The sequence below is a fragment of the Cotesia glomerata genome, linkage group LG1 (assembly GCF_020080835.1).
Source record: "Cotesia glomerata isolate CgM1 linkage group LG1, MPM_Cglom_v2.3, whole genome shotgun sequence".
In the NCBI taxonomy this organism is placed as follows: Eukaryota; Metazoa; Arthropoda; class Insecta; order Hymenoptera; family Braconidae; genus Cotesia; species Cotesia glomerata.
The window spans coordinates 36977656-36995039 of record NC_058158.1 but is presented as its reverse complement, the minus strand read 5'-3'; the positions used below and the strand labels follow the sequence as shown (position 1 = coordinate 36995039).

The 17384-nt window shown below is 29.1% G+C and overlaps 1 protein-coding gene and 1 long non-coding RNA gene across 5 annotated transcripts in view; one reads left to right on the top strand and one right to left on the bottom strand.

The window, feature by feature from the left end:
* The window catches only part of LOC123259294, a 54276-nt gene extending 37398 nt beyond the window's left edge, over nt 1-16878 (bottom strand). Inside the window, exons 1-3 of one of the 4 annotated variants that reach the window (XR_006508210.1) lie at nt 16693-16878; nt 15070-15262; nt 11905-12134 (exon numbers count right to left, since the gene is read on the bottom strand). This is a non-coding gene — a long non-coding RNA (uncharacterized LOC123259294). Of the gene's footprint in view, nt 1-11904; nt 12135-12221; nt 13175-15069; nt 15263-15383; nt 15730-16692 lie in introns of those variants that run through there. The other 3 variants (XR_006508208.1, XR_006508211.1, XR_006508212.1) reach the window with 3 other exon arrangements.
* On the top strand, nt 3270-4536 carry LOC123259284 (mitochondrial pyruvate carrier 1-like). Its single transcript, XM_044719649.1, has 4 exons — nt 3270-3523; nt 3613-3713; nt 3787-3961; nt 4042-4536. The coding sequence occupies exons 1-3, from the start codon at nt 3468-3470 to the stop codon at nt 3936-3938; spliced, it is 309 nt and encodes a 102-aa protein (XP_044575584.1). The 5' UTR covers nt 3270-3467; the 3' UTR covers nt 3939-3961; nt 4042-4536.
* Nucleotides 16879-17384: the final 506 nt, after the last annotated feature.

Genomic DNA, 17384 nt, shown 5'->3' with positions numbered 1-17384 from the left:
TCATTTTTACTCGGGTAAGTACCCACATTAATTTTTCATATATTTTGTATATTTATATATGATAAATATATCAAAAATGCATGTGGGTACTCAAATAAAAGCTCTTGATGAGTGTAACATCGGGATGAGCTTATATCTATAAAATATATGTTATATATATGTGTGTATATATATATATATATATATATATATATATATATATATGAAAAATATATGAAAATGCATGTGGGTACTCAAATGAAAGCTCTTGATGAGTATAACATCGGGATGAGCTTATATCTTTGAAAACCTCAATAGTTAAGAAAGTACAATGCAATTTAACAAAAGTCATTATTTAATAAAGCAAAATTTTATTTATTTATAGTTCACAAATCGCGGCAGTCACATAGTGACTGCAAAGTTGCTAGTAATAATTTAATTTAAAAGCAGCATAAGGCCGTAAAATTTTTTTATTAGAAAAAATGAGAATTTTGTGTAAAAAAAAATTATTTTGTCTCATAAAAAAAATTTTAATCTTTTTTTTTTGATAATAATAACAATAAAAAATTATTGTAGTGATAAATCTTATTCAATTTTAACAATTAAAATTGCTCGCTTTAAACTTAACAATAATATTTCATCACTGAGGACAATTGTCCAAGTAAAAATGATAAAAATATTTTTATAATTTTTTCACCACCAAGAATTGTACCTCTTTGTGAAAGCACTCAAGAAATCGCATTTTTTTTTTATATTTTAAAAAGACTAGACACGTAAAGTGCTGGAAAATTGAGTGTACTAGCCGGAGAATAGCAGCGCTCAGCGTGAGTATAAAAAGCAAAAATGTTCAGGCTCATTCATCTTGAATTATTATTCTATTTAAATCAAATTACTGCTAATTTATTCACCGTTGATTTATCGTTATTTTTTCTTTAATTATTTTGATATTAAATAACACATGTTACGAGATAACTTTTAATGAACGACAATTTGATAATAAGTGTTCATTTTCTCAGGTAAAAAAAGTATTTGTTATAATTTTATAACAGGGATAATTAAAAATAATAATAACAAAAAATAAATAACAATAAGATGAACACGCGTCGATTGCAACTCCGAAGAAACGGCAATTAAAAACTGAGATGCCGGTTGTGCACTGAAGAATTCCCTTCTTCATTCTTAATTCCTTATTCCGTTGATGTGCAGGCGTAGCGGACGGTTATGTAGAGTGAAATTAAGAAGAGCGAACGAATACAAAGGTAAAGGCTAAACCAAAGTGACTCTTTGAAGCGCCAAGAATCTTTTACTCAAATGGCGGCGCATCAAGAACCAGTCACTGAACAATTACACCGTCGAGCAGTGCATAAATAAGACCACAGTAGCTTTAAGCTTTAAGATAATCAGCATTCCCAATTTTTGACTTTTTAATCTTATTGCAAAAAATTAATAAATTAATTTTTTGTGTAAGAAAATTAATTAATTAATTTTTTGTACAAAAAAATAATAAAAAGATTAATAAATAAATTGTTTGTATAAAAAATTAATAAATAGATTGTTTGCATAAAAAATTAATAAAAAGATTAATAAATAAATTTTTTGTATAAAAAATTAAGACAAAAATTAATAAATGAATTTTTTGTATGAAAAATTAATAAAAAAAATTGATAAATAAATTTTTTGTATAAAAAATTAATAAATGAAATAGTAATTTTCAAAAAATCGACTAGTTTGATTAATTTCTATTAGTCATTAGTCATTTGAATAACAAAAAGTTCTAACACTTGAAAAGACTGAATGTAAAGCTTTCACATTTGGAAAACCCTTGATGCAAATGGTTCTATTCATTGGAGTTGTCAAAGGGCGAGAGAATATTTTCCTGTAAGTCTCGGGACACGAGGGTGTGTCGCTCTCGGCTTACACTTGATACTTTCTCGAGATGAAACGAGTTCTCTCGCAATCTTGTGACTTTTTATTGAGACCCGCGTTTTCTCAATGTGTATAAGGCATTCAAGTTAGGGACAGAAAAGAGACTACTTGCCGGACTTTGTTAGAACCTAAAAGTACACTACAGAGTTTATGCTTTTGAGGGAACCAAATGTGCGACGGAATATATGTCCAACGCATTCAGATAAGCTATTGTCAAACAAACGCTTGAAAATCTCACGCCGCTGCAAAAAAGTCTATTTTTTGTGATTTTTTTTTCTTATTTTTACAAATATTTTTTATTAATTCAATTTTAACTCACGCAGAAAATAATCAAGATACATAAAATTAAATATCTCAATATAAATTAAAACAGAATCTCTTAAATTCATTAAATAAATAAATAAGAAAGTTTAAAATTCATTAAAATAATTTTTACATAGTTAAAGAAGCTCAAAAAAAATAATATTGATTATATTGATGAAAGAAAAGGGACGATAAAAAGGAAAAACTAAAAAAACAGAGAGTCAAGGGCACAGAAGAACCTGGGCACGATGCTGGACCCTTTAGATTCCAGAATCCACCCGCTTGGATCAATAATACCACCCCATTTTAGCGCATGCTTACTTTACCCCTCTCGGTGGCTGAGTGGTTGAGGGTACACACTCGGTATTTCTCCCTCTACTCTCCAGTATGATCCACTCCCTAATATTGTAAGACTTCAAGACACCGTATATCGTATATCGTATATTGTATGTATTCTCCATGCAACATTCATACCGCCATCAATATTATATGTATAAAATAATAACCTGTGCATTTATTATAAGGAATGAGGGGTCGGAAAAATAAGACAAGAGAGCTAAGCGTGACGTTTGTTGTAGGCAAAAATCAAGTGTCAGAATACAGGAATAGAAATAGGAGCACTGGAGGAAAAATATAAATATATATCATTGTTAGCATTAGGGGATTTATGATCAATGATGCGGGTAAATGCTTATGCAAATGTATCAACAACTCTTATGATTGATTATTTCAACGACTTGCTGTAATTTATTGTTCGCCGTATGAATATCATTATAATAAATTATTTCCTTGTGAATTTAATTCATTAATTTATAATTAAAAAAATGCTCTTAATTTTTAATTTAAAAATGCTCTTATTTAATTAATTAAATCAAAAATAATTTAATTGAATTTATTACTCGTTACTTTGCGTAATACTTTGCGAGTACGAATCTACGTCTTATAAATTAAACATGTATTTGTATTTATATTTATATTTATATTTATTTATTATGAATAAAACTGTTGTGAAAGACATTATCATAATATAATATGCTAATCAACGAAAGCTATGACGACATTCGATATCAGACTTTAAACGAGTTCACTAGTTTGTTTTAGCAGAATACATGGTTAGTTTACTGCCAAAAGCCATTGACTACACACTCGAAATAATAAATTTATCATAACTTCGATTAATCATATTTTGATCTGTAATTATGAGGTAACTTGATTTGAGAGCATCGATTATTGATGAAGCACAATTTTCTATTTTAATCATGAGTGTTGCAAAAAAAATATTGAGTCAAAAAGAAACCAGGGAATGGTTAATGAGGTCAGTCGTTCTCATTATGTTTATGTTATATATTATTGTTATTAAATATGCTTTTAAGGAGTATTGAGCAATGTTATTGATAAATTTAGCACGCATTTTTGGGGCCCTGTGTTGAATTGGGGAATTCCTATAGCGGCAATATCAGACTTTAAAAAGAGTCCTGAAATAATCAGCGGTAACATGACTTTAGGTATAAATTTAAATAATTAATAATAAAAATAACAATAATAATGATAATTATATTATATTATTTTTTACACAAGCATTAATCGTGTACTCAATGGCTTTCTTGCGGTTCGCAGTCAAAGTTCAACCGAGAAATATGTTGTTATTTGGATGTCATACTGTTAACCTAACAGCTCAGATAATACAAGAAACGAGGTTCATAAATTATCACTACATACAAAATAAATAAATCAGCTATTAAAAACCAAAGAGGTTTGTAAATTTTCTAAATTAATTTGAAAAAGTGAATTTTTTTTTTTGAGATAAACTTATTTTTCTTTTGGTCTGCACAGTCGATCTCGATTCGATGTTTTCCCTTATCTCCGAAATCCAGAGAGCCAAATTATTCAACGTGCCCCGATTCGATGGACGAATATATAAGAAGAGCAATAATTTTGTGTGTGGAAAAGGCCAAGAGCCCGCGCATTTCAGGGGATCGAATGTAGTGTGTAGTATATAGAATGAGACGGACGATGGGATACTGTCGATTGTAGCTCAAGGGAGAGACGCTCCACCGACTGCAGGGGTCACTTTATAGGATCTGCTACATCGAAAAATATCCCATCGAATTCGTATTCTATTTTTATTTTATTTTACTTTTTTCGGAATGCTAAGCTACTTGGTTTACGTCTTCCATAGATCGACTCTTGTTTCCTCACCCTCTTTTGCCTATAAACTCCACCCCACCCGCCAAATAAATATATATCACCTTATTAAGCCCGAGCCTTTTCTCTCCCAGGAATTAATTCGAGTTTCCAAATTCTCAGGATTATACGGAATATTTTATGCAGAAGAAGAATTGAGAAAAACAATTAATATGGATCAATCCCTTAAAAAAAATTTATAAAATGTCTATTTATAATTTTTTATATGTCTGGATATGAAAATTTGGCTTAATATAGTCTAATACCTCCACAAAAAATTTTTAATAAAAATTAGTTTCAAAAAAAATCCAACAGGTGGCGCATAGTCGCTGAATTCTCTCGACAGTAGAGAGTTAATTCCTAAAATATACATAATTTGTTTTCAAAATTTCAAGAAGCTTCTAGGTCATTATTTTTTAGATTTAATTAACAATTAAACTAATTTGATTGACAAAATTTTAAAATAGAACAATAATAAATAGATATTTTAGTGAATGATTGGGATATTTGGATGAACGAGACAAGAGAATGAGAGTGAATGAGTCCTCTGGGACTGATTTCGCAAACAAATGTCGACGATTGAATCCTGGCAACTTGCAAGATGGATCGTTCTCTTTGAATCACAGATTACCCGAGCCTCTCTCTCGCTCCCTTGCTTCGTATCCCCATCAACCAGTAGTTCCATCAGACAACGTTCTTCACAATCGCCTGCCTTTCTCTCGTCGCTCCACGCTTTGCTACTGTCCAACAATTTGCCATTCCACTCACGCTGCGTCCTAGCAGTAGTCTCGTGTCTTTTACTTTCACTTATGGTGGGTAAATTTGACAATATCAATTTGTACTAGTGATATTTTAAGTAGACTAGTAGAATAAATGTCATTCAAATTATAACTACAAAAAAAAAAATTTGAAAATCTTTGGAAAAGATTCCCAATTTAATCGACAAGACAAATTGAGAAATGAACTGCAAAATATGACGGAGGAAGATTATAAAGCCGTTATTGATGAATGAATCTAAAGCCAAAGGGGCTTGAGCAACCCTCAGTCTATCAGACAACCTTCATACTCCCAAACAATCTTTAAATTGAGTGCGTTGGCTTATGACACCCGTGTAAACTTTTTTTACCGAGGAAAAAATTCCGTGGGTCCTTCCCCTGTTTTTTTTTATCCTCCTGAAACTCGATGAAATGCGTAAAGAATTTCGAATTACACAGCGAACATTGAAGAACATGGAACAGTATCAGTAGGGTAGCGTAGGAGGGTCGACATGAATCAAAAGCTCGGCTGACGTGAAACAGACATTATTTCAACTGCTGGTATTTCGGTTGCCAAAAAATGATTGTCACATTTACATTTGCCGTTCAAATTACAGTAATTTTCAAAGTATACATTATGTATTAAATTAATTTAAGCTTGAATTCGAATTCTTTTGTAGAAATTATTGATTCTGCTAACAAAGACAGCTCGAGATATTTTATGAAATTATTTGCCATATCGAATGACTCACATTTTCCGGGATACATAAATTTCTGCTCGCCAGCAGCGACGCTTGGACAGCAAAAAAAGACAGAAATGTGATTTTCTCTCTGCGTTTTATAAAAGGGCGAATATCTCATGGGATTGTCGAGGATTTATAGTTTTTATGGAAAACACCGACGCCTGCAAGCACATGAATCATGTTCTGTCTTACAGACAAAACAAAAGATTTTTACTGTTACTAAAATAAATATAAATAAACAGCGATAATACATTCAAAATTTCCCGGAGAAAATTGAGCCATAACTTTTTTTTGATAAGAAAAAAAAAGTGTAATATTATTAATATTAATCCCCTATCGAGTTTTCTCCCTTTTATTATTGTGATAGGCTTTTTTTCAAGCGATGTACATAGCATTGAGTACCACTGGCTATGTGTAATATAAAGATAAGATGTTCCCTGGTGTTTGGATGTGCCACGACCCTCAATCGGAGATTATGATGCCGGCCTCGTAGATACAGACGCACCCTCAACTTGACGTGAAAACACCGTATCCAAATATGACCCGTCATCAGTGACGAGTGACGAGCGTACCCTCGACCTCGACTCCCGCGCAAGTCTTGACTATCCACGATCTTGCCACCGGTTGTACCAACCTGTTTTTTTATGAAAGCCCAATTTATACCCGCTCCTATTTTGCTTTTGCCGCTGGAGAATTAAATTGTTCTGCTAGTTTATTACCAGAAAGTAATGTAAGGGCTCTTGAAATTGCTGTTGATTGGTAGTGCGGTTACTCGAATAGGACAGGTCCAAGGGGATCATGGTTATCATGATAAAAATGTTTTCCCTTATGATTTTTTAACGTTAAGTGCTCTTATATTTTTATGTATGGAAACTTTTAGTGAATTTTTTACAACTAAAACACGTGAGAAAAATTTTTGATTTGTCCAGATATTATTTTTTATATGTTCTAATATAATTTGATATGAAAATTGGTCACACCAAGCCTGATATAGTCATATATAATTTTTTTTTATAAAGTAGTAATAAAAATATCCGCCAGGTAGCGCATGATCGCTAAGTTTTCTCATTACTAGAGAGTTAAATTCTAAAATATAATAAATAATTTTTTTTTTTTTTAACTTTAAAAGCAAAAAATTGAAAGTTTTTTATAAAAACTTTGAATTAAAAACTATTTTAAATATATAAAAGTTCAAAATAATTAATATGAATTGAAATTTATTTTTTATGAAGCATGGTCTAACCATATATGACCAAATTATTTTATATGAGACCTGAATTAGTCTAATATGGAAATTTAGCATTTAAAAAAATTTTTCACTGGACTGAAGTCTTAAAAAATATTTATTTTCGAGTAAAAATTCAAAGAAACTAAAAATAAAGTACTCAATAAAAGTATAAGAATTATTTGACGAATTCAGTGGAATAGCTTGTGTGACTGAAGATGTTTTATGATCCGTAACGGCGCTTAGGAGGCAAAGCTATAAGCATCAATTCATCCCCTAAATTCCACCCTCGCCGGTACATAAAAAAATACTTTATTCAAGTGACAATATCACACGATTCATTGATATTTGAATATTTTCAAAGAAAATTGAATTTCCGGTGGTTAAAGGACAAGAACATAGAAGAGTATAAAAACACTATCGATCGACATTTTCATAAAAACTCGAGCTCCCGGTCTTTTACTCTTATTTTCCCATATGCACGTTCCACTCGACAGGGACCGGGAGGGTGACCGCAAACGCCCGAGCCAGTAACTTTGAAGGATTTTTTTTATTCATGTGACGTGTTCGAGAGCTCGAAAAAACACATTCCAACTATTTTACTGATTTCGAAGGATGCCGATACCGATCCCCAGGAATGGGTAAGAGACCTCTTGGCAATTTTAAACTACCCTCTGAGTCTAGCCTCTCACGAATAATACATAAGCATTCAAGAGCTACCAATCCTCCAAGGAAATGCATGAAAAATACGTCCGATCCCCGAATTTCATTTTGTCAATAAATTTTATAATAATTTCCATGAAAATTCATTTTCTTATTTATTTTAATCCAAAAAAAAAAATCTTATCCTTTTATAATAATTGATAATAAATTCTCTGGAGATTCCGGTGAAAACATCTCTTAAACTTTTCAAATATTTAATCCCTAAATTCGATGTTATTTCGTGAATTTTTTTTTTTCAGTAAAAATAATTTAGAATTTTTGTTTGTATTACACAAAATAAATTTTTAAAAAATGATAAATTATTTTTTAATAAATTACCTGTTTAATAATTTCAAATTTTGTCGATTATTTTAAGCTAATAAAAATAGTAAAGATTTAATAAATAAATAATAAAAAAAAAACTAAAGGACGAAAACAATAAATTAGTTACGGGAAAAAAAATGTCGTGGGAAGTAATTATCTGGCGAATAGTTATGTTATGATCACAAGATTATTTAACGGACGATAGGAGTTAAAGACCGGGAGAATAGAAGTTACCAGCAAACTTTGTATTTAGTAACTGCATTACCCGAGCTATTAGCTGGGAGGCTCGGACCAATAAAAAACTTTACAGCCTCATATTATGAATGCAAGAAATAATTATCTCATGAATACATTAGGGTTTTAGTATCCTCCAATAGGGAGCGAACCGTAAAGTGTGCGGCATCAAAGCAAGATCTCAACCAGGCTCGGATTTTCAACAGAGCTCTTTAAGCAATTGCTAATATATGCCTTCTTATTTTTATTATCATTATCTTTATTTTTTACAACTGCTACACTCTCGCTCATCCATTCATGGGCTCTCGGTGTTTTTTTATTGTTAATTCACATCGGGAAGAAATAAGACTCGAGGAGGAAGTGAACGAGGACTGTCACAAGGTGATTGATTGCTTAGCGACACCCCAGAGATTTTCACGGAGAGTTTAAGTAAAGGGTGAACATACTTCGGAAAAGCTCTCAATGTGCTTTGGAAAATCAGTCACTGAATCACACGTGAACTTGACGATACATCAAAGGTACATTAAATTTATCTTCAGTTTCTTTATTTGTTATATTTCTTCATTATTTTGGGTATTTTTTGTTGCAAGAAATGATAACGTGCACAGAAAAAAAAATTTCTTGACTGGAGAATAAAATTCTTGGCTCAAGTAAATTTCCGGGTGCCCGAAGGAAGACCGAAGTTGTCTTGGCCGAAGTAAAAATTTTTCTTGAAATTCTATTCTTGGTGGAAGTAATTTTTCTTAATTCAAATTATCATAAATACTTGATACAATCAATTTTTATATTGGATCAAGATTTTTAGATACTTCAGGGAAGCAGCGCCACCTACTTCAGCTGAAAAAAAAATTTTCTCACCTTGAGAAAATTTTTCTCTTGAATATTTGATACCCATTTTAGATTATTTTAGCACGCAATTATACATATTGAATGAAAGAAAATAGTTCAATATTATTTGATCTTCCCATTTGACATGTTTGTCAATAAAAATATTAATGAAAATTTATCATCGAGATATTTAATTTTTTGGAGCAAGAGAAAAATTTTCTCAAGACAAGAAAATTTACTTCTGTCAAGAACTTAATTTTTTGGAGCAAGAGAAAAATTTTCTTAAAACAAGAAAATGTTCTTGATTCAAATAAATTGTCTTGGATCAAGATACGTATTTCTTGAAGCAAGAGAATTAATTTTGTTGAGATAAGTGAAATTTCTTGTGTCAAAAAAAAATTTTTTTTTCGCCCAAGAAAATAATTAGCAAGAAAAATATTTTCTTGGTTCAAGTGAACCATTCTTTCTGTGTGAAATTCATTTGACTGGTAACTGGATTTTCTTTGCGATAACAGTATTTTGTCTCAAATAGTTCTTTACTTTAACTTGTATTCAGAAAGTAGACGGTGAAGTTTGAAGATAAGTTAGAAGTGACTTTGCCGATTCTTGTCAATCTCATTTTGTCATTTCTTTATGATATAACTTTAATAAAAATTATATACCGGCAATAACTCTATTATCGTTATCTTTGACAACTTTTTTCAATATTTTTAAGGGAAGAAATCCTTTTAAAAATTTTATTTCTTAATTTTTTAAAAATTTAATCCATTTAGATAGAATATATTTGCAACGAGAAAAAATAAAATAATCAGCACTGTAATTTTTTATCAAATAAAAATTAAAAACACAATTTTTTCAAAACTATAAAATAACAAAATATTTTGTAGTTTTTAAAGTTAAAATAATATAATCCCAAAACTTTAATATAATATAATTATTTTACTATCAAATTGACTAATTTTCAATATTTTTAAGGGAAGAAATCCTTTTAAAAATATTATTTCTTCATTTTTCAAAAATTTAATCCATTTAGACAGAATGTATTTGCAAGAAGAAGAATATAAAATAATTAACACTGTAATTTTTTATTAAATTGAAATAAAAAAGGCAACTTTTTCAAAACTATAAAATAACAAAATATTTTGTAGTTTTTAAAGTTAAAATAAAATAATCCCAAAACTTCAAAATAATATAAATATTTTACTATCAAATTGACTAATTTTGAACCTTCTGAAAGAATTTTTTTCTTCAAAAGTCAATAGATGCTTTCACTTTACGAAAGTAATTAAGTTTAAGCAAGTTCTTTGATCAATAAACTTAGTAGAATTGAATGCAGATATTAAAATTGAATAAAAGTTATTTCAACGTAGATCAAGAGCCTGACGGATGCACGGGGGTGTAGAGTAAAGTCGAGGGATAAATACGACGGTGGAATACCAATGCTAGGCAAAAAGAGTACGAACTACGAGGCAATGCTGTTCTGGGGAACAAAGAGCATCGAGCCTTTTTCTTGAAACACGTCGCCACACGGTTGACTTGCTCTCGGACCTCCGCTAAAGAAATATATCTACTCCTGTGTCATATAAAAATGTGTTTATATGACCATGGCAACCGGAAAGACGGAAACATCGTCGTTGTGACGCTGACGTTGTATAAAAGTCGCTAGAATAAATCCTCCATGGATTTTTCATAATAAATCAAATGTCAAGTTACTATTGTTATTATTATTTCTATAATAAAAGTTTATGTAATTTACTCTTGATAATATAAGTAATTATCTGTAATTAGCGGAGCAAAAAAAATAGCCGTATATATATATATATAAAGATGTATGTCCATGTCTATATTAAATGGAATAAAATGAAAAAAGAATCCATCTGTATTGTAAGAACCTTTCACGAAAGACCAATGCTCAACGTGAAGTATAACGATGAGCTTCGTTTCCGCTTCCGGCCTTCATGATTTTCGCCCCGTCAACTCCATTCTTCTGGTGTTCGACTCTGCGCACGCTTCTCATTTTCTCCCACTATCTTATACATTACTCTACGCTACTTTCGTTCTTCAACTGTCGGGGATTTCCCCTTTTATGTCCGATCGCAAATCCGAGCTGATTGTGCATTTATTTCAAAAACTATCAGTTTTTCCGAACGTAATTATAAATTCATTTTTATAACTATTAAATACCAACATTACTTTGTATAATAACATAACTATTGTAAATTTATTTATGTAAATTTTTGGAGGCCTTCCAATTCATCTAATTTCATTTAAAATATTTTTTTTTTTAAGCAAATTTATTAAATTATTAAGCTGATTTAAAGCGAAGATAATTTTTTTTTAATAATAAGGATCGAGATCAGGCCAGGATTTGAACCTGGATCTTCTGGTTACATGTTAGGAGGTCTAAAACTCAAGCCACTACCTATTAATTACTCGCTTTTACATCAAATTAATTCTGGCTACTTTACTAGCTTGTTAATTTCTAAAAAAAATTATAAAGGCAGAAATTTGTAAAATTTTTAAATAAATTAAAAATATGGCATTCTATTATTAAATAATAATTTTTTATCAAAGATCTAACTGTCTTTTCAACGCAAAAAAATAAAAATAAGAATTGTAATTTAAAAAAAAAATTACCTACCCTTTGTGAAGTTTAAAATCTATATGAAAATAATTATAATAATAATGAAATGAATTTTACCTGAACAATCTGACGGTGACATTTCCACAAATAAAATGTTGAGCATTGAAAATATCGAAACTTCGAAATGATTGGCTACTTTGATAAGAATTGGTGGATTTTTACACGTAAATATATATCCGAGGTTGTATATATATATATATATGACCAGCGTAATCCCGAGTGACCGCTCACCCTCCGTTGCCAAAGCGAGTCCTGGACTTCAGACTGTAGCTCTCGAGATTTCTTTCCTGAAAAGAAAACGGAATTGAAATCGGCTTTTCGAAATTGCACGTCTACCATCCCTCGGGAAAGAAATGCAAACACAAACCACGTACTATGAGAAACTAGAAAAGGAGAGTTGGACCCTGATAGATCTTACTGTAGTGAGATAAAATATAAAAAAAGAATAAATAAATAAAGGTAAAGAAGGAGATGAAAAAAATTCAAGCATTCAACGAAAAAACTCTACGAATATATCGTTACTTTGAGGATTTTAACCCTCGAACGGGAGGCAAAGTAAACGTAAACCTTGCAATTCCGATGACTTTGATGCCAAGTAAACATTTTAGGAGATTTCGACAAACGATTCATTGTAGATAATATTTTTTTTTTATTCAAGCAAACACATTTGATAATAAAAAAGTATCCCTTAGTTTACTCGGTTGGTTTCGAATTACAAGGATAAATTATTATTTGCTAATTAGTAATTTAGTTTATTAAACTTTTCTATTAATTTAATCATTTTTAAACCTTTTTTCAATCGAGAGATTAATCTATAAAAATTTCAAGACCTACAATATCTTTTTTCAAAATTTTCAAAGCTCATGCTGTCATTTAAAGTATTAAAGTTTATCATGCATCGATTACGAAATAAATAGACTCATTAAAAGGTCTAGATACAGCCAATAACTTCAGTTTTTTGAAATCTATAAATTCGCGACATCTAAAAGCCACAGAAGGAACTCGGAGGTCGTTCATCGATTTTCGGAAATAAGGGTAACTTTGTCTGGTACTGCTCCAACCCCTCGACAGCTGATCAACACACTTGGTTTTATACCGTACGACTGCAAGAAAACTCACTGGATAAAATTGAGAGCTGTAGAAATGGTAACTGATAAAATAGAAACGGCGAATTTATTTTATAAGAAGGTATATCAATAAATTCAGCCACTGGTAATCATTTTTCTGAATAAGATACCGATATTCACCCTCTTGATCTCGATATTGTATCATATTAAATTTTATATAAGTTTAATAATCTGATAAAAAAATTTCTTTGTTCTTCATTCATTTATGTCTTTGTTAACTAGTTAAAATGTTAATAAAATTATTAAAATAATAATATCGCTTATTGATGCACTAATAAAAAATTAATTCAATTCAAGAGAAAAAATTTTGAGCCTAAAAAATTATTTCTAAGAATTTTTGGGGCTTGAATTAAGCTGAAAAATTCTTGAACTGAGAAATGTTCCTTTGTTTAAGTAAATTTTATTTAATTTAAAAGAATTACACAAATTTCTTTAGAATAATTTTTTTAGACCAAGATTTTCTATTGTAGGTCTAATTAATTTTTTTATAAGAGTAGTACATCATCTGATTCATAAAGCTAAATTTAATTTACTAACATAAATAACGATTACAAGTCAATGATTCTTGAAAGAAAAAAAATTTATAGTTTGTTACCCTCGCGGTTTTTGAAATACCGTAAATTTTCGGTATTAATGCGTTTACTGTAAATTTACCGTTATAATTCTGAAATAATAAGGTATTTCTGTGGTCATTTTGGCCAGTTTTTTTTACTATAGTTATGCAGCATTTCTACCGTACTTTTGCTGCAAAGTTCAGAAATAATACTATAAAATTACTGTAAAACTCTAGAACTTTTACCGTAAAAAATCGATGTATTAACTATAATATAACTATAATTTTAAAATAATAAAATCGTATTTCTACGGTAAAAATACCAAAGATATACTATAATTTTGCCGCGTTTATACTGATATAATTAAAGATATAATGCTTTCTACCGTAAGATGGACGGCTGTGTTTATTACTCGGTGAGTCTTATTAGGTGACTGAGTAATTAGATATGGATAGTGTCTCTGATAGCTCAACTGGTAGAGCCTTCGGCGCGTAACTAAATGATCTGAGTTCGAATCCCGGTCTAGACTAAAAAAAATTATTAATAATAATAACAATCGAGAAATTAGTTTATCAACCTCTTGAAAATAATTCACGATAATTTATAATATTATAAAAAAAAATTTCAAGCTATTGAATAATAGTAGTAAAGCAGCATATTTTTGGTATTTTGCCGGTAATAGAAAGTAGGGATCTTCTTTTCCAGTTTTTTGCTGCAATAATGCCGCAGATATACAGTAAATATGCGGTATATTTACGGTTTAAATGCTGTAAATATACCGTAATTTTTCTATTGTATTGCCATAAATATTCTGAATTTATTTCGTAATTTTTTCATAATAATTCGACAAAAAAACTGGCTAAAATAACTGAAGTATTACGGTAAAAATACAGTATTTATATCGTATAAATACCGAATCTTTACGGCATTTCCAAAACCGTGAGGGTAGCATAAAATTAAAAGTAAAATTGATCAAAAACTTCCGACGGCAGCTACAGAAATCAAACATGCATTGAATAATTACAAATAAACTTAGAAAAAATTATTCAGATTCTAGAATATTATGAAAAATTATTCGATGCAAAATAATTGAAGCTTAAAATATAAAAACTGAAATTAATTTTCTAAAAATTACAAATTTGTATTAAATATAACTTATAAAAACAATTTTTCATAAAAATCGAGATAATAAAAAATACATTACTGAATTTATTGAGATTCTAAGTACTTCTACACTTGTAAGTGATTAACCAAATTTAGCACTATCACGATGACATCGTTATCTGAGAAATTCATGAAGAAATAATTGACTACTGTCAGTATTTAAGTCTCAATTGATTTTTTACGAATATAAAACATTGCTCTAATAAAATAAAAATTTTCTTTGCATCTCTAAAGACGCGAATGCAAAAATCTACGTCAACGTCCGACGGAACGAAAGCATGATGAATATATAATTTTTTTCAGTGACCAACTATTCTTATTTATAAAATAAAAAAATTAAAACATGTCTTGTTGTAAAATAAAATAAAAATACTTACAATTGAAAGATTTATCCAATACCGTTAAACTTTAGTCGAGGAAATTTTTTTATAAAATCCACCGCCGCGACGCCATTTGTTGTGACATTTGTGGAAAAATTAATTAATTCAACATTTGAATTCATTATTCCAATATATTTTGAACTAATGCACATTTTAGTTAACTAATAATTCAATTAGTGCTCTGAATGATCTGTAAACCAAAGCTTGAATTATTTTTGATGAATTTTGGGATTAAATATTTTGAAAATAATTAATTTCACTGTAATTGTTTATAATAATGTTAAAAGAAAGATTAATGGATTATATTTTACCAAAATTTTATTTTTTATCAACAAATTAGATGATAAAATAGCTCGAACAAGAAATAAAATGATTTTTTGGAATGAAAGACGATTTTATTAAGCTTTTTTGGATTTAAAAGGATCTTATCTTTGAATATTAACTAAAAATATTAAAATTAAGTTATTTTATTAACACTTATAACGTAAATGCTGAAGTAACTCTGAGAAACCCTTCCCGTCGACTCAAAAAATGCAAAGCGCAAGGAAAAATAAGCTCCACCCACGAGTTTCTAAGAACGCGAATGTTCCCAGGATATTCTATATATTTTTCCACTAAAACCACACCCCTTTTGATAAAAAAATTTATCTACTAAAAAATAATTGAACAATTAAAAAATTTTAATCAAAACTAATCATCAATCAAGAGAAAAATTACACCGAATAGCTCAAAAGTTCTAAAAAGTCTATTTAAAATTTTTCCCTTTTTTATAACAAAATATAATTTATAAAAATGACTTTTTACAGAGGCTTTGTTATGTTTTTTACAGACGTTGAGGCCTTAAAAAAGGGTGAATGGAAAGGGTGAACTGTAAAAAGGGGTACATAGTGTTCTTTTTTAGATTTTCGTCAACCCTTGCACAGATGTTAGCTAATACCGTTTTATTTATTATTTTTTGTACGTTTACCCATCGGAATAGTGCACCGTATTTTTTTTTTAAGTTTTTTTTAAATCAGAAGCTATTTCCAAAATAAAATGTAGTTAATGTTCTGAAAAAATATCATGAAATATGATGGATACAAACTGATCTAACAAAAACTTGTTTTATGATAAAGAACTAAGCAATAAATATTTAATAGAAATTTTTTTCGATGATCGTTAGAGTCAGAGTTTTTATAAATAATAAATTATATTGCAAGTAAATATGGAGTGAAGCTTCTGTTAGTTTTAGGAAATATTTTTGGACTTTTTAGAATTATTTATTATTTTTTTAATTTTAATAATTTATCAAATTTGACTAATCAAAGATTATTAATTAATTTCATTTTAAAATAAATAATAAATATTAATTTCATTTTTTTTAATTAAAAATTGAAAGATAAAAATTTTAAAATAAAATTAATTGATTAAATAATAAATAAATAATTTTTTTAATAAAATTAAAAAAATTTTTGAATCTAAATTTAATTAGAATTGTCGTAAAAATTTTAATTCTTTTGTAAATTAATTCTAATATAATAAAAAAATTTTTTTATCTTCAAGAAATTATAAATAAAATTTTTTTCACACCATAAAAAAGTAAAATTAATATTAATTAATAAAAAAATCACACAAACGCACATTTGAAAAATTCACACACTAAAATTTGAACCAAAATCCATAATAAAAAATTTTTTATAAATTTTTAACTTTAATATAAAAAATGAAGTGACAACTTGAATGCTCTGAGAAACACTGAACTACCCTTTCGATATAAACTTGTGAATACGGGATAGCTGGTTAGGTCTGAACCAATCGGCTGCTACCTTGATCATCCCTTAAAGAACAGATCCCACCACCACGGATTTTAAAACGAAGCTTGCAAGCTTCCTATCGTTTACTGATATCAAATGCGCAGTATAATATATTTCCATAATGTATATGAATATTCAAAATGATTGCAATTTAAATAATTTTTAATCAAGCTCAGAAATTTTCTCAAAAGTCAATGATGAATAAAATATTATAAATAAAATTTAACTAATTATTTTGTTTAGTTAAAAATTTGTTATCCAAAAAATTAATGCTAATATTCATAATTTTAAGTACAAAAATTTTAAAAGAGCTAGTTAAGGTTTTTTCAGCGCTCTTCTTTTGTGGGCACAGTTTTTTACAAGTAAAGGGGTGCTGGTACCCCTTTTTTATGCTGGGAACTAACACCCCTTGTAGGAATAAAAAAAGGATGACCTGATGGCTTCAGAAAGAGATACATTTACTGTTTAGAAATCGATAATTCAAATATTTAAATAAAAAATAAATAGATATTTAATTTT

What these genes read in the sequence shown, in the direction of transcription:
- LOC123259284 (XM_044719649.1), top strand. Translation starts at nt 3,468, where the DNA reads ATGAGTGTTGCAAAAAAAATATTGAGTCAAAAAGAAACCAGGGAATGG. An exon ending in ACCAGGGAATGGTTAATGAG is followed by an intron (nt 3,524 to 3,612) that starts GTCAGTCGTTCT and finishes TGATAAATTTAG; the next exon opens with CACGCATTTTTGGGGCCCTG. An exon ending in CAGCGGTAACATGACTTTAG is followed by an intron (nt 3,714 to 3,786) that starts GTATAAATTTAA and finishes TTTTTACACAAG; the next exon opens with CATTAATCGTGTACTCAATG.